At 40.0% G+C, this 25175-nt stretch overlaps 1 protein-coding gene across 2 annotated transcripts in view; it reads right to left on the bottom strand.

Moving 5' to 3' along the window:
• Nucleotides 1-7756: 7756 nt before the first annotated feature.
• Nucleotides 7757-25175, bottom strand: part of UBR3 (ubiquitin protein ligase E3 component n-recognin 3) — a 91741-nt gene continuing 74322 nt past the window's right edge. For both annotated transcript variants that reach the window (XM_026046530.1, XM_026046458.1), the window contains exons 32-39: nucleotides 19920-20020; nucleotides 16670-16794; nucleotides 14716-14823; nucleotides 14110-14220; nucleotides 13179-13355; nucleotides 12186-12395; nucleotides 10768-10907; nucleotides 7757-10161 (exon numbers count right to left, since the gene is read on the bottom strand). In XM_026046530.1, coding sequence (XP_025902315.1) covers nucleotides 10044-10161; nucleotides 10768-10907; nucleotides 12186-12395; nucleotides 13179-13355; nucleotides 14110-14220; nucleotides 14716-14823; nucleotides 16670-16794; nucleotides 19920-20020 — 1090 coding nt within the window. In that variant the 3' untranslated portion in view covers nucleotides 7757-10043. The remainder of the gene's footprint in view (nucleotides 10162-10767; nucleotides 10908-12185; nucleotides 12396-13178; nucleotides 13356-14109; nucleotides 14221-14715; nucleotides 14824-16669; nucleotides 16795-19919; nucleotides 20021-25175) is intronic.

Consider the following 25175-nt stretch of genomic DNA (forward strand, 5'->3'; position numbering starts at 1 on the left):
GGTCAAGCTTACTCTGCTGGATACTCAGCAGGCTTGTCCAGGAGGATCCACATCTTTCATCCTACATGTCCTCACTTTTCCAAAGTTAAAATGCACTTAAAAATATTTTTAGCTGTGGCTACGGTTCTAAAACATCATTCTTTGCTCTTTTTCATACAATGATGACTTAAAAAGTAAATAGATGCAAGCAAAACTAACACCATCTGCTATTCTGTAGATTTTTCTTCAATATTCTCAAAAATTCTTTGGTATAAAATTTGGTAGCATGGGGAATCCCCAGGTTTCTGCCACAGCTCATAGGTTGGTTTTTGAACCACAGGAACTTCTCAGCTTCTTGTCACACTTCTGCTGGTTCAAGTAGCACCTTCATGATTTATGTCAAAAAAGCTCATCCAGGTCCTAATTTCACTTTTTTTTTCAAGATGCACTTGAAACTGTGCATCTATATATCCCTATATCTGCTTTTTTCAATTGCTGCTGTGTTTCTAGTCTCATTTGTACCAGCTCCCTGCAGATTAGGGTGCCTTTTGGAAACGCTGCAGCTTTTCCATGGTCACAGCAGATTCCCGCAGGGCTGCAGCAGCCACCCAGGCTCCCTGCACTGCCATGGGGCTGCCCAAGCAGCTGGCATGCAGGCGCCGGGGCACGTGTGGCACTTCCAAACAGACAAAGGTTTTCCACCAGGCTGCAGTTTTCATTGCAGTAGCTCTGTAAATGTAACAACTTGCCAATGGAATCATCTGTGATTCATAGAAATACGGGAAATTTAAAAAGGCTGAGAGAGATTACAAAAACCAGAATATTAATCCTAGCTTAGCCATTTTGACAGGCATACATTTCTGATTACATAACCCTACCATTTTTTTGTAGCATCACACAGGTTAAAGGAATAGATTTATTTTCAGTCATATTCCTTACTGGCAACTTCACTTTTCATTGCCTTTGTTGGCAGTCAGAATATTGATGTTAGTGTTTGCACTAATAAGACTCCTCTGTCCTAAATTAAAATTTACCTAATGAACATTAAGCACCCAGAAGCCAAATCTAGAGACAAGCTACATTTGATTACAGCAATTATTTTTTCTTGCTTGCACATTTACAGTAGAAAAGAGCAACCCATAATTGCTGTCATATTTCTGATGACATGTACAGTGACGATAGATCTGTTATACAATGGTCCCACTAGTGCAGGCTCAGTGGGAGACTTTCCTAGCCTTCCTTTAAAGTGTATTGGAACATTAAGTACTTTATGTCATTTGTATGGTCCTCGTTAGATGCCCAAACAGGAAAAGCAAATTAAATGTTCTAAAGTGCTTTTGCCTCAAGAATTGAATGAATATAGATTTCTTCTTACACAGCAAATAGCATACAATATTTAGTTAGTTTCACTGGTACACATCGCTCAGTAGTTTGCAGTTGATATTTTTAGGTGAATCTGTTAATATTTAAATTGGCATACATTGTTGACTAGAAATCAACACATAGCCAACATATTACCAATGGGCAATAAAGCAACATTCTCAAATTTATTTTAGTCATAACACATATCATTCTATGAAGCCTACTCCTCCTGGAACTAAAAGTTTACATGTGTTGCCTTGCCCTGCTTTATAATTTTAAAATCTCCCCATTTAAGTGGATTTGCACAAATATTATTTGCTAAAGTCCATTTCAAGTCAGGAGGACTTCATGCTTTTTTAAACAACTGCTCATCTCTGTGCATTTTTCTTTGCCCGGAGATGGACTTGTGATTATAAACAGAATGCATGGTTGCCTTAACCTACACACACCATAAACACTGGTGAAGCAAAAGTTAAAGTAATAATATAAAACAGCTTTGCTTGAAGGAGAAAAAAACATGGCTGAAGACATGAAGGACACTGCTGAAACGTGCTACTTTCACAAATATCTGGTAAAGTGCTTAAACTATCTGGTCCTACCAGGACACATGGGTGCTACTTAGCTTTTTCCTTCATAGCTTTTAAATAAACACAAGCACATCTCATTCAAAGATTGCCATTACCTTGGCAAAAACAAATATAAACAAAATATTTATGGCTAAACCATTTCTTCACTTGGTTTTACCCAAGGAGTTCACTAGACTTCTGCTTTGATGATGATAAGAACTGACCCTAAGACTTCCTTCAGTCCCTGCTGACCATCTGCATGAGCAGAGGGAGGCGGGATATGGGCGAGAAATCTCCTCTCCTGACACTTTCCTCATAGGGGTCTTTCTGTACCAGTTACTGTATTTCTAAGAGCAAAAAGGATAACATACAGGGAAGGATAAGGACAAGGGTGCTCCTGTCTACTCTAGTAGTTTCCTACAGCAGGCCCAGAGCCCATCTCTTGTCCCAGATCAGCATTAGGGATGGGGATCAGGACCCCTAAGGCAAGCCAAGCTGCCATCTTAGCCCAAACCTGGGTGCTCTTAATCCACCTTGTCCTGCAGCATTCAAAATGCCTTGGTCTGGAGTTGCCATTTCTAAATCACAGCTTCCTCCCCAGGCTCTTCCCATCCCAGAGAAGGGATTCCCTCCTCTCTGGAGGGGACGAGCAGGACATGCCCAGGGCGCTGCGTCCCAGGGTCCGGTAGCCCAAGCTCCTTGGGCTCCTGCCGCCCAAGCAGCTGGAGGCTTCCTTAAGGCTCTCTGGGGCGGCAGCTCCCAGCCCTAGCGTGCCTGGGCTCACCTGCACACAAGGGCTCTGCTCTGGCAGAGGCATCCGGCTTTGTTCTCAGTTGCCCTGGTAGAAGGAAAAGCCTGAATACAGAATTATCGCGTTAGCCGAGTACAGAGGACAGCAAGGGCAAAGCAAGCGAGGAGCTTCAGAACATGGGCCGGGAGCAAAGAAACAGCAGAGCGGGCTGGGAAAGATCCTTAATCAGAAAGTTCCTCAGCAATGGAGGAAATGAAACACCAGCAGTATTAACATAACATTCGATTATGCTGCCCCTGGAATTAATGGAAAAGTTCACATCAATTTTAGTAAGAACAATATTGGAGCTTTATGCATATCTTAGATGATTTAAACCAGAAGCCGGCGGCTGCATGCAGTACCCGGGCAGGTAAGGACTATGGAGCGCGGCCGAACTGTGTAGGTCTCAGCAGGGCTGCGGAGAGTAATTGCACTAGTGCTGGGAAACAGCCGGAGCAGCAGCTCAGGGCAGCCCCAGCTCCAGCCAAGACTGAAGAGCAGGGAACATACCCAGGGTCCAGCCCTTACAAATCATAACCTCAAACTGCAGATACAAGCCTGGACACAGAACTGAGGCAATGGAGCCTGAGGCTCAGACACCACCACAATGTTAATAGTGCTGCTGAATTACAGCGAGTTAGAATTCTATTGGAATAATTCCCAGCTTTAAACTCCAGAAGAAAGGTGACTCAGAGGACTTAAAGCCAAAAAGATCCTTCATGCTGTGGTAGAAGATCCTGCATGCCATGAGTTCCAGATACCAAGTGCCAGGAGAAGGACTGACACACAGAATCACTAGAAAGCCATTTGTACCAGTAAGTACCTGAATGGCCCTTCCACAGTACAGGTCACGTTCCCCAAATCCCATGAAGTTTTCCCATGTTGCTCCTGCAGTTTGCATGGTGTCCTCCCTCAGGGCTAATCCTAACGACCAAGCTTTTATAGCTCCAGTCATACGCACAGCAGCATTGTCATCAGCAGTGCCATCGCAGCCTCTTGTGGTTACTTGATATAATTAATATGTTATTAATATATTTAAATCTCTGAATTGACCTTAAGTGGATGAATGTTTGTGTCAAATGTCACAATCCGTGTCACTTAAATGCTAGAAGTAAGTATACAGGTCAGTATTAATAGTTTCTGGAGGTACAATTATCCAAATGATTATTTCCCTTTCAAAGTTTTCCCCTTTCCTCTTCCCACATACAGCATATGTTCTTAGTTCAGAAAATTAAAAGCTATGCAACCAACAAGTAAAGGTACATAATGTTTTATGCTAGCTATAAAAAAAAGGACAGTATTTTTTCCCTTTTGAATATCCTACGCAAATTTGACATAATTATTCTCTGTACAATTCAAAGAGCCAGCAATTCAGGGTAATTGAAAAGCACCATTTTCTATTTGCCTCATTTCTTCTTATAGCACAGTATTGTCCTGGCTGGTTCCTCAGTGTTCAGATCCATCATTTCTGCCACACACTCACCACAGTAAATCCCTGGAATGGGCTGAGCTTCCTTCTCTTCCTTGTTGCCAGGGGAACCACCTTGTTGGCATTCATCAGTGTAACCTGCCTTTTGTATTTGTATTCCTCAGGACCGGATGCAACACACATGTGCAGCGTTCAGTGAAAAAAGAAACTGCAGCATCTCTGGAAATATATTCACACAGAACATACTTATATATTCCATATATTTTGAAAAAAAAGGAAAGAGCTGAAGTACCGAAGCTTGAGATTGGGGTGGATTTTTTCTTTAGACTGATAAAAATAATAATTTATATACATATATATACACACACACACACGCACATATATATATACACACACAATTTGATTAAGATTCAGTTTCTGCCCATCATTTACCAATAAAAATTAAGAGACTCATTCATTAAGTGTTTTAATACTCATTTTCTTTTACTATTTATATAGTAAGTATATGTTTATATACTTACTATATATATACTATATGTTTATATAGTATATAATTTCTTTTACTCTTTTTCCTTGTATAAATCCAAGGGGCTGTTTTCAATACAAAGCTGTGCTGGTTTCAGGTAGCTCTCGTACGGATGCAGCAGAAGGGCCGGGTGGCTGAAGGTTGTTGGAAGGACCCTAGCGCCTGGCTGGGAGCATCCTGCGGCAGACACAGCAGCCGCTCAGGAAGGGCTGCAAGCACCTTCCACGCCCAGAATTTGTTTCCTGTAAGAGCAGTTCCTGGCAGGAAAGAAGGTGAGGCAGAGGCACCTAAGATGCCACATAAAGGCCAGTGTCATGCTGCTTACAAGCAGCAAACCAACGTTAACTTCCTGGCAACTGTGATTACTGCCAAAATACCTGTGTGGGAAGGCAGAACATCTGAGGTTGGAAGCAGGAAAACACGCAGAAAGTAAGAGAGTAAAGTGAAACACGGAAGGGTCTGTCCCATTCCAGTCCTGGGTGCACATTTCTGTTCCTGAGATGATGGCAGATGTCACCGTTTGGATGTCTGGACTGTCTGACACGAGCTGCTCCGACATCGGAGATGGGTGCCGCTGAGTTACTGTACAGTGCAGAGTTAAGAGCTGCTCCCATCCGGAAGGGGACACAACTTCAATGTGAGACAAAAGCAACAAGCTGGAGCTGCAGCGAGAAGGCTGAAGTGAAGGCCAACTCCACAGTCCTTTATCTGTCCTCGGAGGCTCCCTGTGGCCAACACAGCTGCCGGTCTGAAGTTCCCGTGGTGCGTAACGAACTATTCGGTCTCCATAAACTAATTCCCACCGTCTCCTTGCATTCTTGCCTAAAGCATTCTGAGAGAGCATAGTACAACTTGCCAAATATTTTATATAGTTATTGGGCCTCCAGTGCTTTACAGTGCTTCTGTTGTAGAATATCATAAAAAATGGGACCCCTACATAGACAATACGACGGTAATCAAGACAGGAAGAAACACCTGCGTTACACGGAGAGAACTCCACCTTTTCAGTCAACCGGAAGGAAAACTGACACATCTTTAAACAAACATTATTAGCAGTCTCAAGATCCAGGTGCAATTATTCCTTGAAACCTCAAAACCAGAGACATTTATTATTTGCTGGCACATGCACGGGATCCCAGGGAACAGACTGCTCAGTTTGATGAAGAGCAGCTCAGTAAATGATCCCATTCTCCTGTCATACACGATCCTCACAAATTCAGTTACTGCATTTCAGGACATTAATAAAGCACTGAGACATCAAAGATGCTCAAAGCTTGGAAGAATTCCTTTTAAAATGAAAGATACATTTGTTTCTTCAGTCTTACTCTATGAAGCCATTTTGCTCTTTTTGTTGAAGCCTTTAAAAAAATTCAACCATGACGAATAAGTCCAGTGCAGTTTTTCTGAGTCAAAATGATTAAAAGTTCAGCAGCCGGAAGAGCTAAGAGCAGTCCTACAATGGGAAACATTTTAGACACAAGAGCTACAAGCAATTCTACCAGCTAAAATACACACCCCTTACAGACAGCATAAGGAGTACCCTGAGGAACTCCAGTTTTACAGGGAAGCAGTTGCCTCCAATGAGGGCAGATAACAAGAAATAAAAACATTTTAGCCTCAGCTCTCAAAACATTTTTCATATTCCGCGAGTGGGAAAGGTTTACTATCCATTTGTTACATACAAGTGATGAAATACAAAAGGAATAGTAAGCTGTTTATTGGGTAGTAAATCATTTGAGGATGCAAGAGGTTACCATGGAATCAGGCTCACTTTTCATAAATTGAGAGCAACCTGCACTACCTCCTGTAATAGAATTTCAGGAACTGGCGTTTCAAATAGTAACACATTTATGAAGACTCATTCTGAAATGCTTTAAATAGGACTTGGAGCTAAATTTAAAATGCTTTTCAAAACTTACTTTTTGCTTTTCCCTGTACCATGCAAAAGCAAGCATCACAGAAGTCATGTTTTTGGGGGGGGAGGAGGGAGGGGCTAATAAGATTAGCTTTTCAAAACTGTAATTAATTTAACAAGATTCATTTTGCTTGCAACATGTGGCATTACATTTTTTGAATAATGTTAGTTATAAGAAAGTCCAGAGCGGGATGTGAGAAAGGCCATAATGAATAAAAACCCTAAAATCAGAAATACTTTTTTTTTTTTTTTTTAAATCACCAAAACATCCTGGCCATTTATCCTGGGTAGGAATTCAGGAAGTGTTGGACTTTACCATGAATACTCTTCTACTTCAGCATGTTCATTTCCAGAAAATAAAAGCTGGTACAAACCAGCAACGCTACAACCTCAATGACCAAGCACAGCATGGGCACAAGAGGCAGGGGGCTCAGGCAGCCTGACTGTAGCCCTGAGGGCTCTTCTCACCACGCAGACCCTTGCAGACAGAGGTCCCTGCTGAGGAAACCTGAGCGCGGGTACCCAGGCTGCCTGACCCACTGCCCCCAGGCAGGAATCCCATTGCCCCAGGCAGACATCTCGCTGCCCCACAGGGGCATCTCACTGCCCCACACGCACTAGCAGAGAAGCTACTGCCCAGGCGGCCCCCTCGGGTCACGCGCGCTGCGGCAGAGCCAGCACTCCAGACCTGGGAGTGAACCAAATTCGTTTCACCATCCTCAAAGGAAAAGGAAGAATTTAATACATATATACACTCCAAATATATACGTATATAGTAAATTCAAGCAGTTTTTACAAAAACAAATTTGAAAGAAGATCAAGCTCAGTCTTCCTAGGCACACAGGTTCTTACTTCAGCATTTTAATTCTATCAGTTTGCAGCAGCGACACTGTAATCACAGGCATAAAATAAACAACAATTTTAAGTGGCATAGTTCTGAGTAAAATCAAATAATCTAAATTATTAAACTACACAGTTTGTAAGTAACAAAAGGAAAAAGAGATACCTGGAATTACTCTCTGTGCAAAGTATTTTGCGCACACTAACTTTTACCATATAAACAACTCATTGACTATTTGGATGGAATTCAGTACTAATGATATTTTGGATTATTAGGGTGGAGAAGAAAAAAGTTCGCTAACACACAGATTGAGAGCAGACTTTTATTAACATATCTTACAATGTTGATTACTGTATTCCTAGTTTTGTACTCTTCCGATGCGTTATAAAGATTCAGATTCTACAGTAATGTACTGTACTTAAATGGTCATTCACACAGGATAGCACACCAGAACAGCCGAGTCGCACACACAGCACTCTAGCTTGAACCTGTTATTTTTCAAGGTAAGCTTCATGAAGTAGGATTAAAAAAGTTATGGGGAAAACCAAAATTCTTGTTTAGCAGCATGCAAGGATATTCAAGTACAATTTTCAATCAAGTGCTTTTTTCTGTTTGTTTTCAAATTGGACTGGTGACTAATTCACCAGTACTAAAATAAACACTATGAGATACTCAAATGTTAAAGTTAAGGCTAATAGTTTTACTTCACATCCATATGCACAACCAGAGAACATTCCATTTTAAATAAAACACAGTAATCAAATTCTGCATACATTATCTCTTGTAAATCTAGAGCTGGAGTTTCAAACTACAGATTACTCAAGTTCATGAGCCCTGTAATAAATGTTACGCTGGAGATGTAAAGAATCTTCTTGCTCTTCAACCACACTTACAAAATGGCCTGGTATTCATCATGAGCAATGCAAAAATATTACAGGCAGAACTTATAATACAGTATCAAAAAAGTAATATTTTTGAAAAGACAAAGCTATTTATTTGGTGAAATAGTAATTCTAATCTTACAGGAAGTACTGTAATACTTTGAAATATATATATATATATATTTATATGTATGTATAAAAACCAGCATGGGTTATTGTAGACTTTTTTTTTTAAATGGTGGGCATCCAGAAAAACTAGTTATATTTATTTACTTTTCCTTCTGTCCATTCTCCTTGACTGCTATACAGTCATTTTATTTCCCCTATACACTTTTCATTAGTTAATGACTTCCACTGGGGAGCTCTTTTCATTGTATATATGGTTTTACCAGTAGATGTTTTTTATCTTACACATATAAATTTTATTTTATACACAAGCAATGAAAGCCAAAACTACCAGAAAGTGCTTGGAAGTACTGTAGGATAGAGCCCACCACTGTCCAACATCTGTGAGAAACATCAGCAGCATTACATCACACACCAGGACTTTATCCATATCCTTTCCTACCTACTTACAGTGCGGAGCTTAGCCTGGTCAGGTCCATTCCCATGAATTTTTACGTCCTCTAAACATAAGCTGTTTTGGCTGTCTTGCAGAAAGGATGCACATGCACTGGTTGTTCACACAGGCTCTCTATTTAGGCTGGTGGGTTTTTTTTTTCCTCCTCCATTTTAGGAAATCAAGCAGAAAGAACAGTGATTACTCTGAACAAATACAATACAGAGGAACTGTCTGAAAGATACCAAATTACGTTTCATTTGTAGAAGAGCCTGTATATTCCAACCCAATCATTCTGAAACATACATCTGCTCTCTAATGACAGGCAGCTTATCCTTATTATGTTTATAATTGGGATCTGCTACATTGGGTGCTGTACAAACTGTGTATACAGCCTTTTCTGTATGTGTTATCACTAACAGTTTACGCAATTGATATGGAAAAATCTCATTCTGGAAGAGAAAAAAGAAAGTGTGTTCTGGATTACATTATGAGCAATAAGCTATCTAATTTACAGCGATTTCACTTATTTATGGAGAAAAAAAAAGACTATGAAATTCCTGAGTATGCGTAAGTTTTCAGTAATGCCTGAAATATTTCAATAGATCTCTTGCGATAAGTGAAATTTTCTTTAAAGTTCAGCTTTCAGACCAAACACTGCCATGCAGCCTCACAAACCTTTTACAATTCCTGTATAATTACAAATGTGTATCAAGCAAAAATCTCAAACCAACACACAAAAAGGCAAAGAATATTTATCCAATATATTTAGTAGATGAAGTACACATATACAATGTTTCAGCAAAAATTGCTAAAAACCAAACTCCGCACAGAGAAAAATAAAAACTTGACAGCTATCCCTGGAGCCTCTAAACAACTGTAAGTAAAACTTGTGCTTCTTAACAGTAATGGGCCTTAAAAAAACAGAAGAAAAATGGACTACTGAGTGCAATCAGATTGCTCACACCATTTAGAGGATTTGTTTTAATTTCAAATTATTTTATCATTATTTTAGTAGCAACAGCAGCTAATTACACCGAAGTCTCACGTGCTGACAAGGTTCCGCTTCCCTTTCTCGCCCGCAGCCCACGCCACCCGCGCAGCAGAGCTCTGCTCCCGCTCGGTAAAGCTTTTGTCAGCCAAGATGCAGTCACGGATGGCAGCAGTGAAGATGCCGCGTGAGATGGATGATGATTTACAAGCCGTTATAATGAGGCCCCCATCGTTTATTGATATGATCAAACGTATGAGACACCCACTGCTGCTCCAGCACTTTGTACCTCTCCTTGCATATGTAGAGAGGTTTACCACGCCTGCAGGACAAAAAGGAAAACAGACAACAAAACAAAAAATGCTGTTTGTCAATTTGCCAAATAACTGGAATAGTACTTCATTATCAATAATATAAGCAACTCATGATATTCATAAAACTTTCTGCAGGAAAAGTGTGCACTTTAATTGGTGGGAAGGGGGTTGGGGGCTTGTTTTTAACTGAGGTAACTACTGGGGTGTCTCCTCCTCCCTCTTGGACAACAGAGGCCAGAAAGTTTCTGCTGTTCAGCCCAGCACAGGTAGCCTGAAAGCTCTTCTCCTTCCCCACCCTGGAAGCCCATTGTCTTGCCAGTAAAGGGCAAACAACACTGGGGAGAAAAACGTCCCTCCCTCCTACTCTGCAACACTCAGAAGGGTCATCACTGGAGCAAGCTTCGCTGGGTGCCACCGTGTCTCATTTGGTGTTTGTGTTTGCCCATCTTTGGGCCTAGAAAAAAGATTTCCTCCACGACTGGACTAAGTTGCATGAAATGGGAATTTCTGCTTGGACAAAGTGGCAGTTAATGGTCTTACTGCATGTTTTGCACTACAGAAAGTTAACCTGCACAGGCAGCAACACTGAAACACACATACAACTAAAACGTTACCTAAGATCTCGATCTTCTTCACCATGTGCATCCAGATAAACAGAACCCCAAAGGCAGAAACGATGGCCTCGTATGATGATGATTACAGATGCATTAATCAAAAGAAATATTCCTGTCCCAGCTCCACAGTTTTGAGAATGCTGCAATATTGCAAGAAAGATGAAGGAAGAATACAAAAATCTCATTAGTATCTGTCAAATTTGTAACATAAAGGAAATGTAGTTAATTTTGCTTGAAATAACATACATTGGTGCTATTTGCTAAGGAACTGTTTGACAATAGCAAACTGTATGGTATGAAAAACATTTTACACAGATAGCAAGAATAACAGTAGTATACAGACAAAAATCTTATTTCCTCTTATGCAATGAATTGCATTTGCTAAACATCTGCTTTCACTACTCACATTCACAGCTCTAGTGCATTGTTATACAAATCTAGTATCCTGCTTCAAACAATATCTCATTCATTACCATGAATGGCATGATCTGTATTAGCTCATCAATTCATTTTGGCAACTTGCTTTTTATATACAGTTTTATTACAGTCAGAGGTCTATCATCACAGGTTAAAACAATATAATCTGGTTTTCAGTTCTTTTCTTAACGTTTCTTCCCCCTCCCCCCAAAGTTGACACCTTAAATGTAACTTTTAATTCTAAAGGCAAATTCAAAGAATTCCATAATCCCTCTAAAATTTCTTTTGTGTATGTGGAAAGGCGGGGGGCTGTGAGACCATCAACAAATTGCCCTCAGAGCTTACTGAAGCCCATGTAGCTCTAGAGCAATGACAAAGTTTTGTGTTTGGGCAATGCAGGCAGATGCAGAACCACCTTCTGCAAACTGTTCAGTGTGTTTGGAGGGAAACAGAACAGCTTCCAAAGCAACCTTCATCACAGGCAGCACAACTGTCATAGAGGCCATTCAGCTAAGGCAGGAAAATACTCTTCCTGAACGCCCTTGAATACATCCTGACAAAATGCTAAAGGTTTTAAAATGGCACTTCTTTAGCTGTGTTCCTTGGACCATGGGTAGATTGCTGGGCATTAAAAAGTACACCATAACAGGAAAAAAACCCAAAATGTACATTCATAATATTATGTACCCAGAATGTGAGGAAACAGAACACAAAACAATAATTAAAACATTCAGAATGCAGAGAACCTTCCCTTGGTTACAAATGAAACCATGTGCCAACATTACACACAATGGTTTCCGGAGCTTTTCAAACTCATGAAGTGGGCTATGAGCTTAAAAAAGAATAACACGGCTTTCAAGGATCCAGGCTGGCTCTATGTGTATAATACTTCAAGTGTTATACAAACATGTTTTAGAAAGAAACTATCAGGATCAAAGGAGTTAAAAAGAGTTCATCCACTGGAAAACTGATTATTACAGAACTGGAATTCGCTCTCTTACCAGCACGCATTCACAGTAACTCTGTTGTTTGCAGCACAGTCCTTTCAAGCACACAAAAGTACCACAAACTAGACAAACAGCAGGATCTTTAGGGACCTTGGTACAAACAGTGCAAGTCTTTCGGTGATAATACTGAAAAATGGTATTATAATTCTCAGGCAACTGAAGGAGGCGTGGCAAGTCCCACTTAGGCTCCTGGATAAGCAAAGTCTACAAAGAAGATAAAACAAATACAGTTATGCACAACCACTTAGTGAGAACTAAGAAAATAAAATACCAAAGAAAGGAAACAAGCACTTTGAAGTCGCTCACTTCTTCATTTCACAAGTCCAGAACTGCACCTGGCTGAAGAGCACACACAAGGCTGCTTGCAAAGCAGCTGCTCTGCAAGAAAAATGCTGCCACTCTGAGAGTGTTTCACAGGACAAGCCGCCTTCCCCCAAACAGGCAGACATGGTCACTCTGTATCTTTTACCTTAAGGGGTACAAAATGTGCACTGGCCTCTTCCCGTGGTCATTTTCCATATGTTTCCCATACTTTAAGAATAAAAATCTTCACATTTAAAGCAAGGACACCAAGACTGATGTGATGCGAGGCCTCCCACGTGCCATTCCAGCCCAGGGGAAGCCGGTCTCACGCTGCAGGCAGCCCCGGCACCAGCTGCGAGGGCTGCCCGCCAGTGGGAATCTGCACTGAAGCTTTCAGGCACAGACGAGAGTCAGGCTCTGACCCGACAGCTGGAGACGTGGGCCTCACCTTCAAAACTCCTTCCTTCTTTTCTCTCCCCAGCCACCATACTGAAAACAACAAGTTTTTCTTGTTCCTGTTTTAACCAGTCCCATCCACATCCACTAACATTTCTGATTGTTTTTAATTTACAAGTGACAGTTTCAGACTGGAAAGGAAAACAAGAGTGGATGTGCACAGCTGGAGAAGTCAAACAGGAGCTTCCCCATTAGTACTATTTTGGAAGGAGCAATTTTGTTACGTACCTTTACTTGATCTGGATAGCCTTCTGCAAAAGCAGCCAACTCCGAGCACCACTGCGATACCATGTCAAACGCGGGCACCGGCCAATCGAGGCAAGAGGCACTAGTGAACTGATGGGATGACTGAAAGGATGGTAAGAGCCCCAGGCAGCTTGCAAGAACTGCAAATTCCTCATCTTCCTTTTTGATACAGAACCACAAGAGTTTTAGATTAATAGCTATGCTTGGAATGCTTAATATCTTTATCAAGAATTCTATTAGAAATATCTATTCTGATAACAACAATACAGATGGCCTTGCAAAATGATGTAAAAGCATGTTCACAGGCACAGAAAAGCTTCTGGTTTTCCAAAGCGTCTCAAGCTGGATTTTCAAAATAGCAGCAAGCTAGACACAAGAAAAAGTGAACAAAATAAATAAAAAGAAAATCCTGTTTAGCTTCCTGCTAGGTCTCCCAAATTGGCTCATAGCTACTCTGTAGAAGAGCCAATATTGGTGCAAGGAGGTAGGTGAGCTGCAGTGCAGAAGCACCAACTTAAATCAGCTAAAATGTCATCAAACTTGAGTATTATTTTCTGCTAATGCGATGTCTCTGACAATAAAGCCTAAATATTAATAGACATGAAGCAAAGAAATCAGGACTGAAGCCCGGCCTGTGTGGAAATTATGTCATCTGTGCAAATGCAGGGTAAGTTCTGAAAATACGTTAACGTATTATGAGAGAGGCAGACAACTAGCTGTGATCCAAAAAAGTTGCCCTGAAAAGAAATCTCCAGAAGAGAAATAATGCTTCAGAGGAATGTTATAAAACACAACTAAGGAAAGCTTTAGGAAAGAAAACATCTACCATAAAAAAACTCAAGCCTCAAACCATTATTTTTTGCTCACAAGCTTTTGAACAGAAGCATTTGGGGATGCCCCTCCCAATCTGTACCTGGCAACTTGGTAAATCCCCTCCAAACAGATGGTGTTGGAGAAGGCTGGTGATCCTGAGGAAAGGTAAGCAGAACTGCTGCAGGTAACACTCTACAGAATCAGGATTTACCTGGAACAGGGAGAAAGCATTTACTAAATTCTGCCCTGGATAAGTTGTTTCCTATGCAAGAAATTCCAATATTAACCAAAATGTTATTTAAGTCTATTATAAAACACACTGTATCAAACATTAAGTGTTTCAGAGGCAGTCATTTCATTAATAATTAGAAAAAAATATTTGCTTTGCAGACCAATGTCTTCTCTACTTAATTATTCCAATTTTTAAATTTCTGACAGTTCCTTTATACTTATGATTATAAAACTCAATTAGAAAAAGGTATCTGTAAATAGCTTTCTCAACACAGAATTGTCCATACATGCTATTGGTAAGAGAGAGATTTGCACAGGCAAACTGTCCCAAAGGGTTGTGCTTTGATCTAGAAAACAGACTCAACTGCAGCCTTTAGCAAGATCAGAGAAAATCCATTATAACAACCAGGCTGAAACGTAAATGAGAGACAGAAAGAGGACATGTCGGATAAATTCCCAAAAGATTTGCCAGTACCACAGTTAATTCTTCAGTCTCTCCTTCTTCGTATATCTTCCCCTTAGACAGCTCACTGACTACATGACCCAGCAACGCTTCCCAGGATTTTTCTCCACTGGACATATTCTGCAAATAAGAGAAATCCAACATGTCACTGGTCACAAAAGAAGAGGTTTCACTGTTCCTGAATAACTATGATGAAGTATGTTTCCTTTTAAACAACATACAAACTTTGACTTGTAGAGATACATGCTGTGTAAAAAATAATAATAATAAAAAGCTTTTATCTCATACAGCAAAATCTGAATTGTCACCTATCTTCAACAGTATATTGTTAGAAACTGGTATAAAAAGACATTTATAGGATTGCATTTTGTGTGTGTGTGTGTGTGTGTGTGTGTGTGAGAGAGAGAGAGAGAGAGAGAGAGAGAGAGAGAGCGCGCAAAAATGATTAAAGTTAGGAATATCACTTCATTGTGTTGCAGCAAAATGCAAATTCTAATGCAACTAATTAAAAATAATTTTCCAAAATGTGCCAATCACGATGAGCTACAAAAGACTTGCCCATATATTGTTAGGTTAAAATGAGTCTATTGGAAAATGAAAGCTGTGTTTGGACTGAATAACATTTACTACAGATGGGAAAAAAATTCTATAGTGGGAAGCATAAATAATCCTCAGCTTTGTGCCACAGCATTTATGTTTAGAGGCAACAATTACAGAAGGCCGTCAGAAATAAAAAGCACTATTTCCATAAATATTTTTCTAAGTCATCAACTATACGCAGGGAAAACATCAGCGGCTGCAGGTCTCGCACACAGCTGGGCTCCAGGCAGGAGCTTTAGGGGAGGGAGAGGAGTCGGGCAGAGCTCTGAGCAAGGACAAGCCCCTGTGTGGGGCTCCTGGGTGCTCACCAAAAAGGCCGGTGTGGAGCTTCGCTAACTATTTAAGTAAACAGAAAAATGGAAAAAAAAAATCCTTACCAACAATAATCTCAAGCATGTGGTCCTGAAATTTTAATATTACGACAATATACTGAAAAAAGAGAAGGAACTAACAAAATGCAGCATCCATTCTACCACTCTGTGGTCTCAAATACTTAATCCAGTAAACAAAGTAATAAAAGACCTTGTGCAGCAGTAGTTGGGCCAGCAAATAATTTGTCCTTAATACCTTGGCATAGTAACAGACCAGTGCGACAAATCTGCCTCCTTGTGAGAAGCAGGTCACGTTTCTCAGCGTGCCTTTCATACTACAGCCAACATAATGTAATTCCTGGCTGTTGTCTGGCAGGGTATTCCTGGTCCCATTTCCTCTCCTGGCCCCAACACTTCCATCCCTGCCCATCTTGCACTGGCACTTATCTGCCCTGCTGGGGAATCTACCCACGGAGCAGAAAACTGCCCGAGGGACGAGGCGGGCACAGCAGCGGTGCCGGACGCGGGCGGGAACGTGTGACCCGGCACCGGGAGCTGCCTCCTGGGCAGCAAGCAGCATCCCCCAGTCCGGGACACAGCAAAGGGCCTGTTCCCTTCACTTGCAAATGCCATCAAAAAGGAAAGGAAATGATAGGAACCCCCCTGCCTACTCTACAAATTTCTTAAATTCCTCCTCCTCTTCACCACGGGAGTGCTCTAGACTGCAGTTTGAGACAAATGTGTACACCCAGCCATGAACAGCAGGAACGAGAAAGAAAGAATATTGCATTTTGCTCTATTATAATGCAACTAACTTGGAGTGAAACTACAGAGACATCGTTTCCATTCTGAAATGCAGCTCTGGAAATACATATTCACTGTTAAGCTTTGAATTCTCATTCACGTATGAAAACCTGCAAAAAATGCCTGTGTAGAAAACCAGGATTTTTGTGAAGCAGAAGCATTTAATTACATGCAAAGCAGAAGTACCTGTTACATTCCTTCTAGAAATGCATAACGCCAATTTCAAAGAACATTTTGATGAATTAACCAACCTTCTTGAGAGCTCCTGATTCTTTCCATGTCATCCTATCTTCAGCACTGCATTTAACAGAAAGTGCTACCAAGGCTTGGGTATACAACAGAGTGAACAGCACCTTTACAATGCAGGTAAAGTGTTCTGTAAAATAAACAAAGTCATTTTATAATATCCCATAGTTTCAGCAAATGTACTAATCACAGACTCTCTAGCTATAGAAATGATGCTTCTCAAATGAAAAGCAAATTCTACAGAAGCAGTATGAAAATCTAAAACATGCAAAACATAACAAATACATTCCTGATTTTCAGAAACAATGATATGGCAGCCCTCGAGAACAGAACAAATACAGGACAAGTATCCATAATTGCTCCATGTGTTCATGTCAATCCTGTGGCACGACAAAATTTTGTTTATTCCAAAGGTTGCATCAATTCAAGCTACTGATTACTGACAGCTATAAGAGATGGAGTGCTGTAGATGCAGGCAATTGCACATCCCCCATGTCTTCTGGTCATGATTAAACCGCCAGGGTTACGCTAGGTCCACACAACTACAGAAAAAGCTCCTGAACTCCCAGAGATATCACAGCAGGACAGACACCCCTCCACTTCCAGATATAGATCCAGTCATAAAAGACTTGCTGCAAATCATAAACTTGATATAGGCCTCACTTGATATAGGCCTAAGTTAAGGTTTGTTAGAACGTCATTTTAGAACACACTTTTTTTTTTTTTTTTTTTTTTTTTTTTAAATCTTCTGTAATATTTAAAGGATTGTTATTTCCTACGTGAGGGTTGCAGGAGAAATGCTCTGATATTTCTTGGGGGAAATTAGCAACTTTCTAAAACTGAAAAAAAGGTGAACGCGATGGTTCTTTGAAATTAAGTTATGGTAATATTCCCTTTTTGACCTTTCACAGTAGAGGTTATTTTTCTTAGTAATATTTTACTTAATAACATAAATAATATGTATTTTTAAAACCTATGTAGATCAAAGAAGCTTCATATAGTTCTTACAAAAGCACTGACCTCCACTACAAATTTTTTCCTGTAATAAAAAAAATTGTAGTGTTCTTTCTTTGTGATGGGTTCAGATCAATGTTCTTCCCCAAATGAAGAGGCTGAATAGTCTAATGGAACTTTATTACCTTAATCGATGTCAGATTGAAAAAGATACTAACACCTATCAACAGTTTATAAGGTAGTTAAGGCAATTCTCAGTGCTGTAGCTGAAGGACAAGAGAGGAATTCTGAGTCCTCCTTTCAAAGGGGCTCTTGTGCTTTTTTAAAAGAATTATGGTGTAAACTGAAAGGATTCTGAGTGCAGACAAAAAGAACATTTAATACGTGAATGGTTTTGACTTGCTGTAATTATATAAAATATGACACCCCTAAATATGTCGGCATATCCAATAAATGACTGCAAGATGGCACAACTAGTACCACTAGAGGATGGCATCCATCCAAAAAGAACAAGAAAACCAGATTTTCTGTTCAGCATTACTGTTCTAATAATCTCCCACCTCAAGGAGACTCTGCACCACAGTGTGATACCACTTCTTCTGCAACTTAATCGAGTCCAATGTTAAAGGAATGCCCTGGAAAAGGCCTGGGCCAGCATAAAGAGCCAAGCCCGCCAGGCCTTGTGTCCCAGTGCGAGCAGAGCACCATCCACACCTGCAATCCTCCAACGCAGCCGCGGTAGCAGCAAAATCCCAGCGTGGGTTTCGTTCACCCTGTCACTGAGCTGCCACCTGACCCTGGACAAGCCACGGTACCATTTCACATCTCAGCTCTGCACCAAGAATTAATGCTGGTGACATTCAGATTTGTCACCTACACAGCCATTACAAGGCTCTGAACAGTTATTACCTGCCTTTCTGAGCTGCGTGCTATACCTCAGGAGAGAGAATTATTAAAAACTTTTCTTTTATTCTATCTAACCAATTTGATAAAGCAAAAATTAAGAAGATATATGGCAATTTATCTCCAATTTAATACTTCATGGACTTGAGGTGGGTATATCCATCTTCTTCCTGCCACTTGCCTTTTGCCTTTCTGTTGTAATGTTCACTAAATGAAAGTAAAAAGATTAAGACTTTTACTAAGTAAAAGAAAAAACATGCACCAGATGTGCAGTGTTTTACAGAATTTTTTACAGGTTTACTAGTAATTAAATGTTGTTTTTGTCCTAGTAAAATGGTGTATTTTCATTATGAGTATTCTTTTAATGCTTAGATATGAACTACAATAAAAATCCTATTGTTTGCCTTTTGACTTCACCACTCCCTTTCCTGTATTTCAGATGGCATTAATCTCATCAATTTACCCCTTTTACTAAGATTATCTGCTAAAAGTTAACTTATTATAAAATTGCAGTAAAACTGCGTAACTTTTTTCTACTCCAGAAATATTTTATTCTCTCAGTATTTTCTTATCTTATTAATTTACTGGGGATATTTAGTACATAAATATGCAGAATGAAAAAAGTAACCTGCAAAGTGAACAGAAGCATTCAAACTGACTTGAACTGTACTAGAGGATTGAGTAGTCACGACTGAACACCTCTTCAGAGGAAATAGTTCTACTGCACTTACTGCAAGTTACTCATATGCACCAAGGGCAGGGGAGTCCCTCCATTTATCTATCAGAAAATGAACAAAATTTAGTAGATATCAAAATTGCCACACAGCAAGATAGGCCATGTTCACTTTGTCTTCTCATATTAAAAGAAAAAAAAAATCTGTTTTGAAATGTTTTGATGTTAATTATATGCCTCATAGTACCTATTAAGTGTTTATTCCAATTTATATTATATGCTGTCTCTATTGAAGCTAATATATTACAAGAATTATTGTCTTTATACATTCCCCCTATTACAAAAGACTGCTGCAATTGAAATTCGTAAATTCAAACTAAATTACAATCTTTCACCCTTAGGCACTCAGCTGAATTTGAAGCATTGAGCTGCCCCTCTGTGCTCGGAGATGAAGGTCAGACAAAAACACTTTTCCTTTCAGTAAAAGGACGTAATAGTTTTTGCTCAGCTCTTGTAGCTTCACTGAATAGGCTGACTGATGAGGTGAGACGACAGGGGACACAGATAAAGCTGCCAAACTGCAACAAAAATTTCTGTTCGGTGCCACCTTCTGTAGATAAGGCAGAAACATTGTTTGGAACTACACAACAGACAAGCTAGGATTCTGGAAACCACCACGAATACATGTTCACATGAATAAACATATACATATTTTTGTAACATACCCTTGTGCAGTGGCTGAGGCATGGTTAAGATCTGGATGAGCAAAAGAGATGAGACATCTCTGTAAAGTACAGGAACTTCTGGCGCTTCTTCCTTTAGCAGCCTGGAAATAAAAGAGCCCAGAGAAAATGACTTTTGACACTAAAACGCATTTTCTCCTTTCATATTTATTTTGCATTGTACTTTATATGGTATTATGTCTGACAGCAGGTCCCTATGAGTCAAATACTTCACAAATCTTTAACAAATCTTGCTTTTAAAATCACTTAATGCTACTGATGGATTGTAGTAACTTACAAAGAAGTTACCGTTTGTGTATCTGATTCTAATTACAATAATTTAAAGCTTTCCAGACTGCCTGAACTATTTATTTCTATATAAAGACTCAACTGCCATTCAGAATTGTGTTCCAGAACAACAAAATATACTAGGTAGTAACACAGAGTAATTTAATTGGTTTCTCCAAGTGTGGCATTTCACAAGTATGTCATGTTATTACAACTAGGAATCCTCTAATTACATTTGTTTTACAAAATTTGTTTTAAAAAAGAAAAAAAGCTAGAAGGACAAAAAACAAGCCAATGAAGAAAAGCTGCACACTTCTAACCTCTTCAGATTTATTCTAATGATATAACACTACCTCACAGCTGTATACTTAAAAGCAGAGTATGTCAGCAGAAATGAGGTAGCATTTTTCCAGCTTGGAGCAACACTTCCAATACCAACACTATCCGGCTGGGCACACATTCCAGGTGCTGACAGCTGGGTCAAAGCTGCCCAGACCAACCTTTCAGTGAGCGCTCTCCCCTCAGTGGGAGCTGCTGTGGAAGCATCCAGGAGGCCCCAGGTGTCCCCTAAGCTGCCGCCTGCCCTCCTGCAGCACGCTTAAGGCGAGTGCTCGGCTCATCCTTGTCCCCACGTCACGAGAAGGCAACGAAATCCCGCTCGGAGGCCACCCCAGCTCACCCACTCGCTGCTCCCGCCACCGCAGAGCGGGAGTCGGCGCGCGCTCGCGCCTCCCTCTCCCCCAGCTCACCAGGGCCCCGCACAGGCGGGTCCAAAAGGAATCGTTTTATCAAAGGTTGAAGATTTTCAGTCATTTCATGCAGTACTCTCAATTGTGAAAATAACCACAAGCAGATTGACTGGACTTATAACTAAAAGTCACACCCAAAAAAAGTCTAATTAGTCCTTCTCAATTAAGAAACCTTAAAAAGCTACAGAAAAAATACTTTCTGTAACAGCAACTGCTGTCATCGGTCGCGTCATAAAATGACAGCTCTAAAACACTGTAACATACACGCGCGCACACACACACACACATATATATGCACATAGATATACACACACCTCCTAAGAATAAGCATTCAAACCAACAAGTATTCTAAGAATCAGTATATTAAATTATATAAATTACAAGGGGATATAAAAATTTCTAAGTCACTCCTAAGACTCATTTTCAAAATGATACAAGAAAAAAGGTTGTTGTTATCATTAAGTTTCTCTAATTCTTTTACCTATGCTTAGTTTTATTTCATGATAATGACAAAGGTTTTTAAAATGACATCAAACAAGCTTCGTAATGCAATGACTTCAAATGACCATGGATAAATCCCTTAAAATTACCTCTCACCTTATTTATTTTTTTATTCATATACAAAATAAGGTAAAAAATAACTTTGAAGTAAGTTAGGATGAAAATGTGAATTAACTCCTTTTGATCATATTTACTTGAACAACTTTCTTAGGAGAGGTATTAGGACTAATTAATATCCTTTAACAGTGATTTAACAATTAGGTCACATATCAATTTTGACTAAAAGAGCAAATGTTCTTACATCCACCATGATTGATTGGCGACATCACAAATAAATGTGCTCATTTTTCAAATGCAGAAATGGGTGAATTATTTGTCTAATTTTTCATTCCGTATGAATTGGAGATGTAAAGCTGTACCAAATGTCAAGGTTTTAGATAAGCTGCTTCACTTTACATTGAGCGCTGTTACACATCAAGCACTTAAAAACTCCTCCGTCATTTGTCTAAGCAACTTCTTCATTATGACACTGAAACTGAATTTTATAAAGTGTGTTTAGGACACATCCTGTAATCCCCAGACTTATATGTGAATGCTTGATAAATCTGACTTGACAAAAACATTTTATTTGCTCCTTATGTAGCATAAAAAAAGCAAATACAATTTCAGCCTGGCTTGAAATAATATGAAAGGAAAATAATGCATTTTATTTATGCATCCCCTTAAAAAAACAGGTAGAGCAAATACAATGTAGTATAACCACATTTCAAAAATGAATTGCTTGATTTTCTCCATGAGCCTGACCTCTTCTCTATGCCAAGGTACCTGGGCTGGCACTACTTCCTGTGCCTACGCCACGGCTGCCCGTGGGCTGCCACAAGAGTGGCTGCATCCTCCTCCTCCTCCTCCTCCTCCCCAGGGGTTCCCTGGGAAAGGATAAGGACGAACGACAAGTTCTGTTTTATTTCAAAAGCAGAGGCATCTGCTTTTGGCCTGTGTTTTCATATATCCTCTCTTTCTCCTTTCAGCTACAGAGACTTAAATTTTTGGTTTTATATTAACTCCAACCACTTTCAAATTCAGAAATTCAAAAAATAGAATAGAAATGTCAGGCCTCTCAGAACTGTCAGAAAGATCCGAGACAAATGGCTATACACAAAGGCTTAGCTGACTAGGGCAAATTTACATTTTCCCAAGGATTTGTAGGATGAGAAATACAGTCCATGAATCACAGCCTGCAAAAAGGTCAGAATAATACATGATTACTACTGTTCATCGTGAGAAAGTTGAATCATACCATCCACTCTGGCTACGCTCTAGGATAAACCCAAAGTTTCCTATCTGTTTTTCTCTGAGTCACGGCGGATTTTGAGTTCCCAGATCAGTTCTCCTTACATAACCCAGGGATTTCACTGACACTACAAATATTAGGCATCTCCCCTTCTCCCTTCCACAACCACAACCCCAGCTCTCCCTTATCACCCACTGTCAACCATAATAAAAAATATCTTTTTTGAAAAGCTGGGTCAGTCAATCATCCTGCTTCATCCTGCAGCCTGTTCCCTGCTGTATCGACACAGCGGCAGAATGTCCTGAGACCCAGCACATGGAAGAAACAAAAGGAGCTGGAATTTCCAAGGCTGCCTCCCAAGTGTGTTGCTCCCTCCGTCCCTGCGCTGCAGTGTGCAGCCCATGTAACGCTATAACCATCACTGAAGTGATCTGGCTCAGGAACAAACCAACAGCAAAACACTTCAGGGACAAAAGCACAGGACACATCAGCAGGCAGGTCCGTCCCCTTCCGCCAGGACCTACCTCAAAGACTCCCGGCCCACCCTGTCACTCTTTGCCACTGCTCTTGTCTGTCAACACAGAATCCCCCCAAATTCAGCCTTCACAGGGATTTAATTTAACAAAATGTACACCCTTTTATTTTAGGTTTGTTCTTCCTGAGACTCTGTTTTTTCGCACTAGTCCATTACATTCGCATCTAGGTCTAGTAATTACTGCCTCCAGCTGCTCCCTCTCTGCTCCCTGCCAGAAGTGGTTATTCCCCACTTGCACCACAATAGTTGTTTATTTGATCACCCTTGAAACCCAATCTGCCCCCACTAGAACAATTTGTTTAAGCACAGCCTGGGGAACCACGTGTACGCTGAATTTCACTCAAAGAACTGCATACAAGAAAGAATCCACAATACCCTGGTGTGAAACACCTGCTCCTAAATCCACTTATTCTCCAGAGCTTAACAGTTCCTTAGGCGTTGCTCTACCTTTTTATTTTCTTTCTTCTAATAATTCATATTATTTAGGTCTTTTTTGATAGAGTATCATCTTGCTTGAAGTTTCATTATTTCCTTGGAGTAATTTCCTGGCTTCTATCTTTAGGAGGTATTTTCAACTACTGAATGATCTAGATCCGGTTATGGAGAAAGATGCTGGACAGATTAGGGACTTCAAGGGGGTATATCAGTGTAAATCTGAGAAGTGGTGATACCTGGGCCAGGCTAGACTTTGAGAGTTCTATATCTATTTTCATTCCAAACATTAATGCCTTTAAAGAAATTCAGCAAAATTAAATCAAGATAGAAACATGTGTGAATACTACTGTTATCTACATAATGATCAAAGCTAAAAAAGACATATAAATAATGATGCTATTATCTTTTTAGAAAATGGCTTTTGACTGGAATACTAAATAAAAGCAATGTGCATGTTGGTGAGAAGTTTTTTCCTTTTTTTTTTCAGGAAGGCAAAGGTCTTGGATAAAGAACATTTCTTGATAACAGAAGTTTTACTTGAAGTTCACAAGCAACAAGTAAGGGAATTAACAACACTTGTTTAAGGATACTTAGCTCCTGTGACTTTGCTCACGCTGCACTGTCTAGGATGACAATATAACACAGCCAGGTCATACAGATCTTTTTCTCTCATGGACATTCATTTCTGCCAGCCTTTTATGAGAGTCTCACACACTGGGCAGGATTGGGTGGTTCATCTCAAAATGGCAATCTGCACCCTCAACCTCCAGCAGTTTTTCTCCACCAACCTCTTAACTTCTTCAATTTATAGCACTGTATCACCTTTTCATTACTCCGAGTGCTCTTTCCTGTACCTAGAAAAATACACTACTCTGGCTTTCTCAACAGGCTCTGTGACTCTAAAAAGGGTACAGTTAGATTGCACTGCTCATGTGACAACAATGTTCAAGTGAAGCTACCTCATATTTCTAACATACAGTTACAGGAACCCATCTTACGCCATTTGTACACATTAAAAACATCACGGCTTCAATTTCCTGTGAATACTCTCTCATTTGCAAGCTTCTTATCCAAAAATTAAAAAACAACAAAAAAAGAAAACAGAACAAAACAATAATAAAAAAAGAAAGCTGCAGAGCAGGGTTAGAAGGTTAATGGATCTCAGTTCTTGCAGATTTAAAAAGCATTCTAAAACATAAGCAGTTGTGTACTATGACTTCTAATGAAAAAATCCATTTTGATTGCATACAGCATCTCAACACCACCAATTAGTCATGGCATGACAGAAGATACCTCAGGTACAACTTCTCAAACCATTTAGGATTTTTTATAGTGCAAAATCAACCACTACAGTCCTACCAAAAAATCAGTTGAAAGTCGGTGTAGGAAACGAGGCTGCTCAAACCCCTTTCTGACACACAATGCCTCGTGCAGAGCCAAATGTTACCATTACATTATTC

Source organism: Nothoprocta perdicaria, unplaced genomic scaffold (genome assembly GCF_003342845.1).
Source record: "Nothoprocta perdicaria isolate Ctin4 unplaced genomic scaffold, notPer1 scaffold_0, whole genome shotgun sequence".
Lineage (NCBI taxonomy): Eukaryota > Metazoa > Chordata > Aves > Tinamiformes > Tinamidae > Nothoprocta > Nothoprocta perdicaria.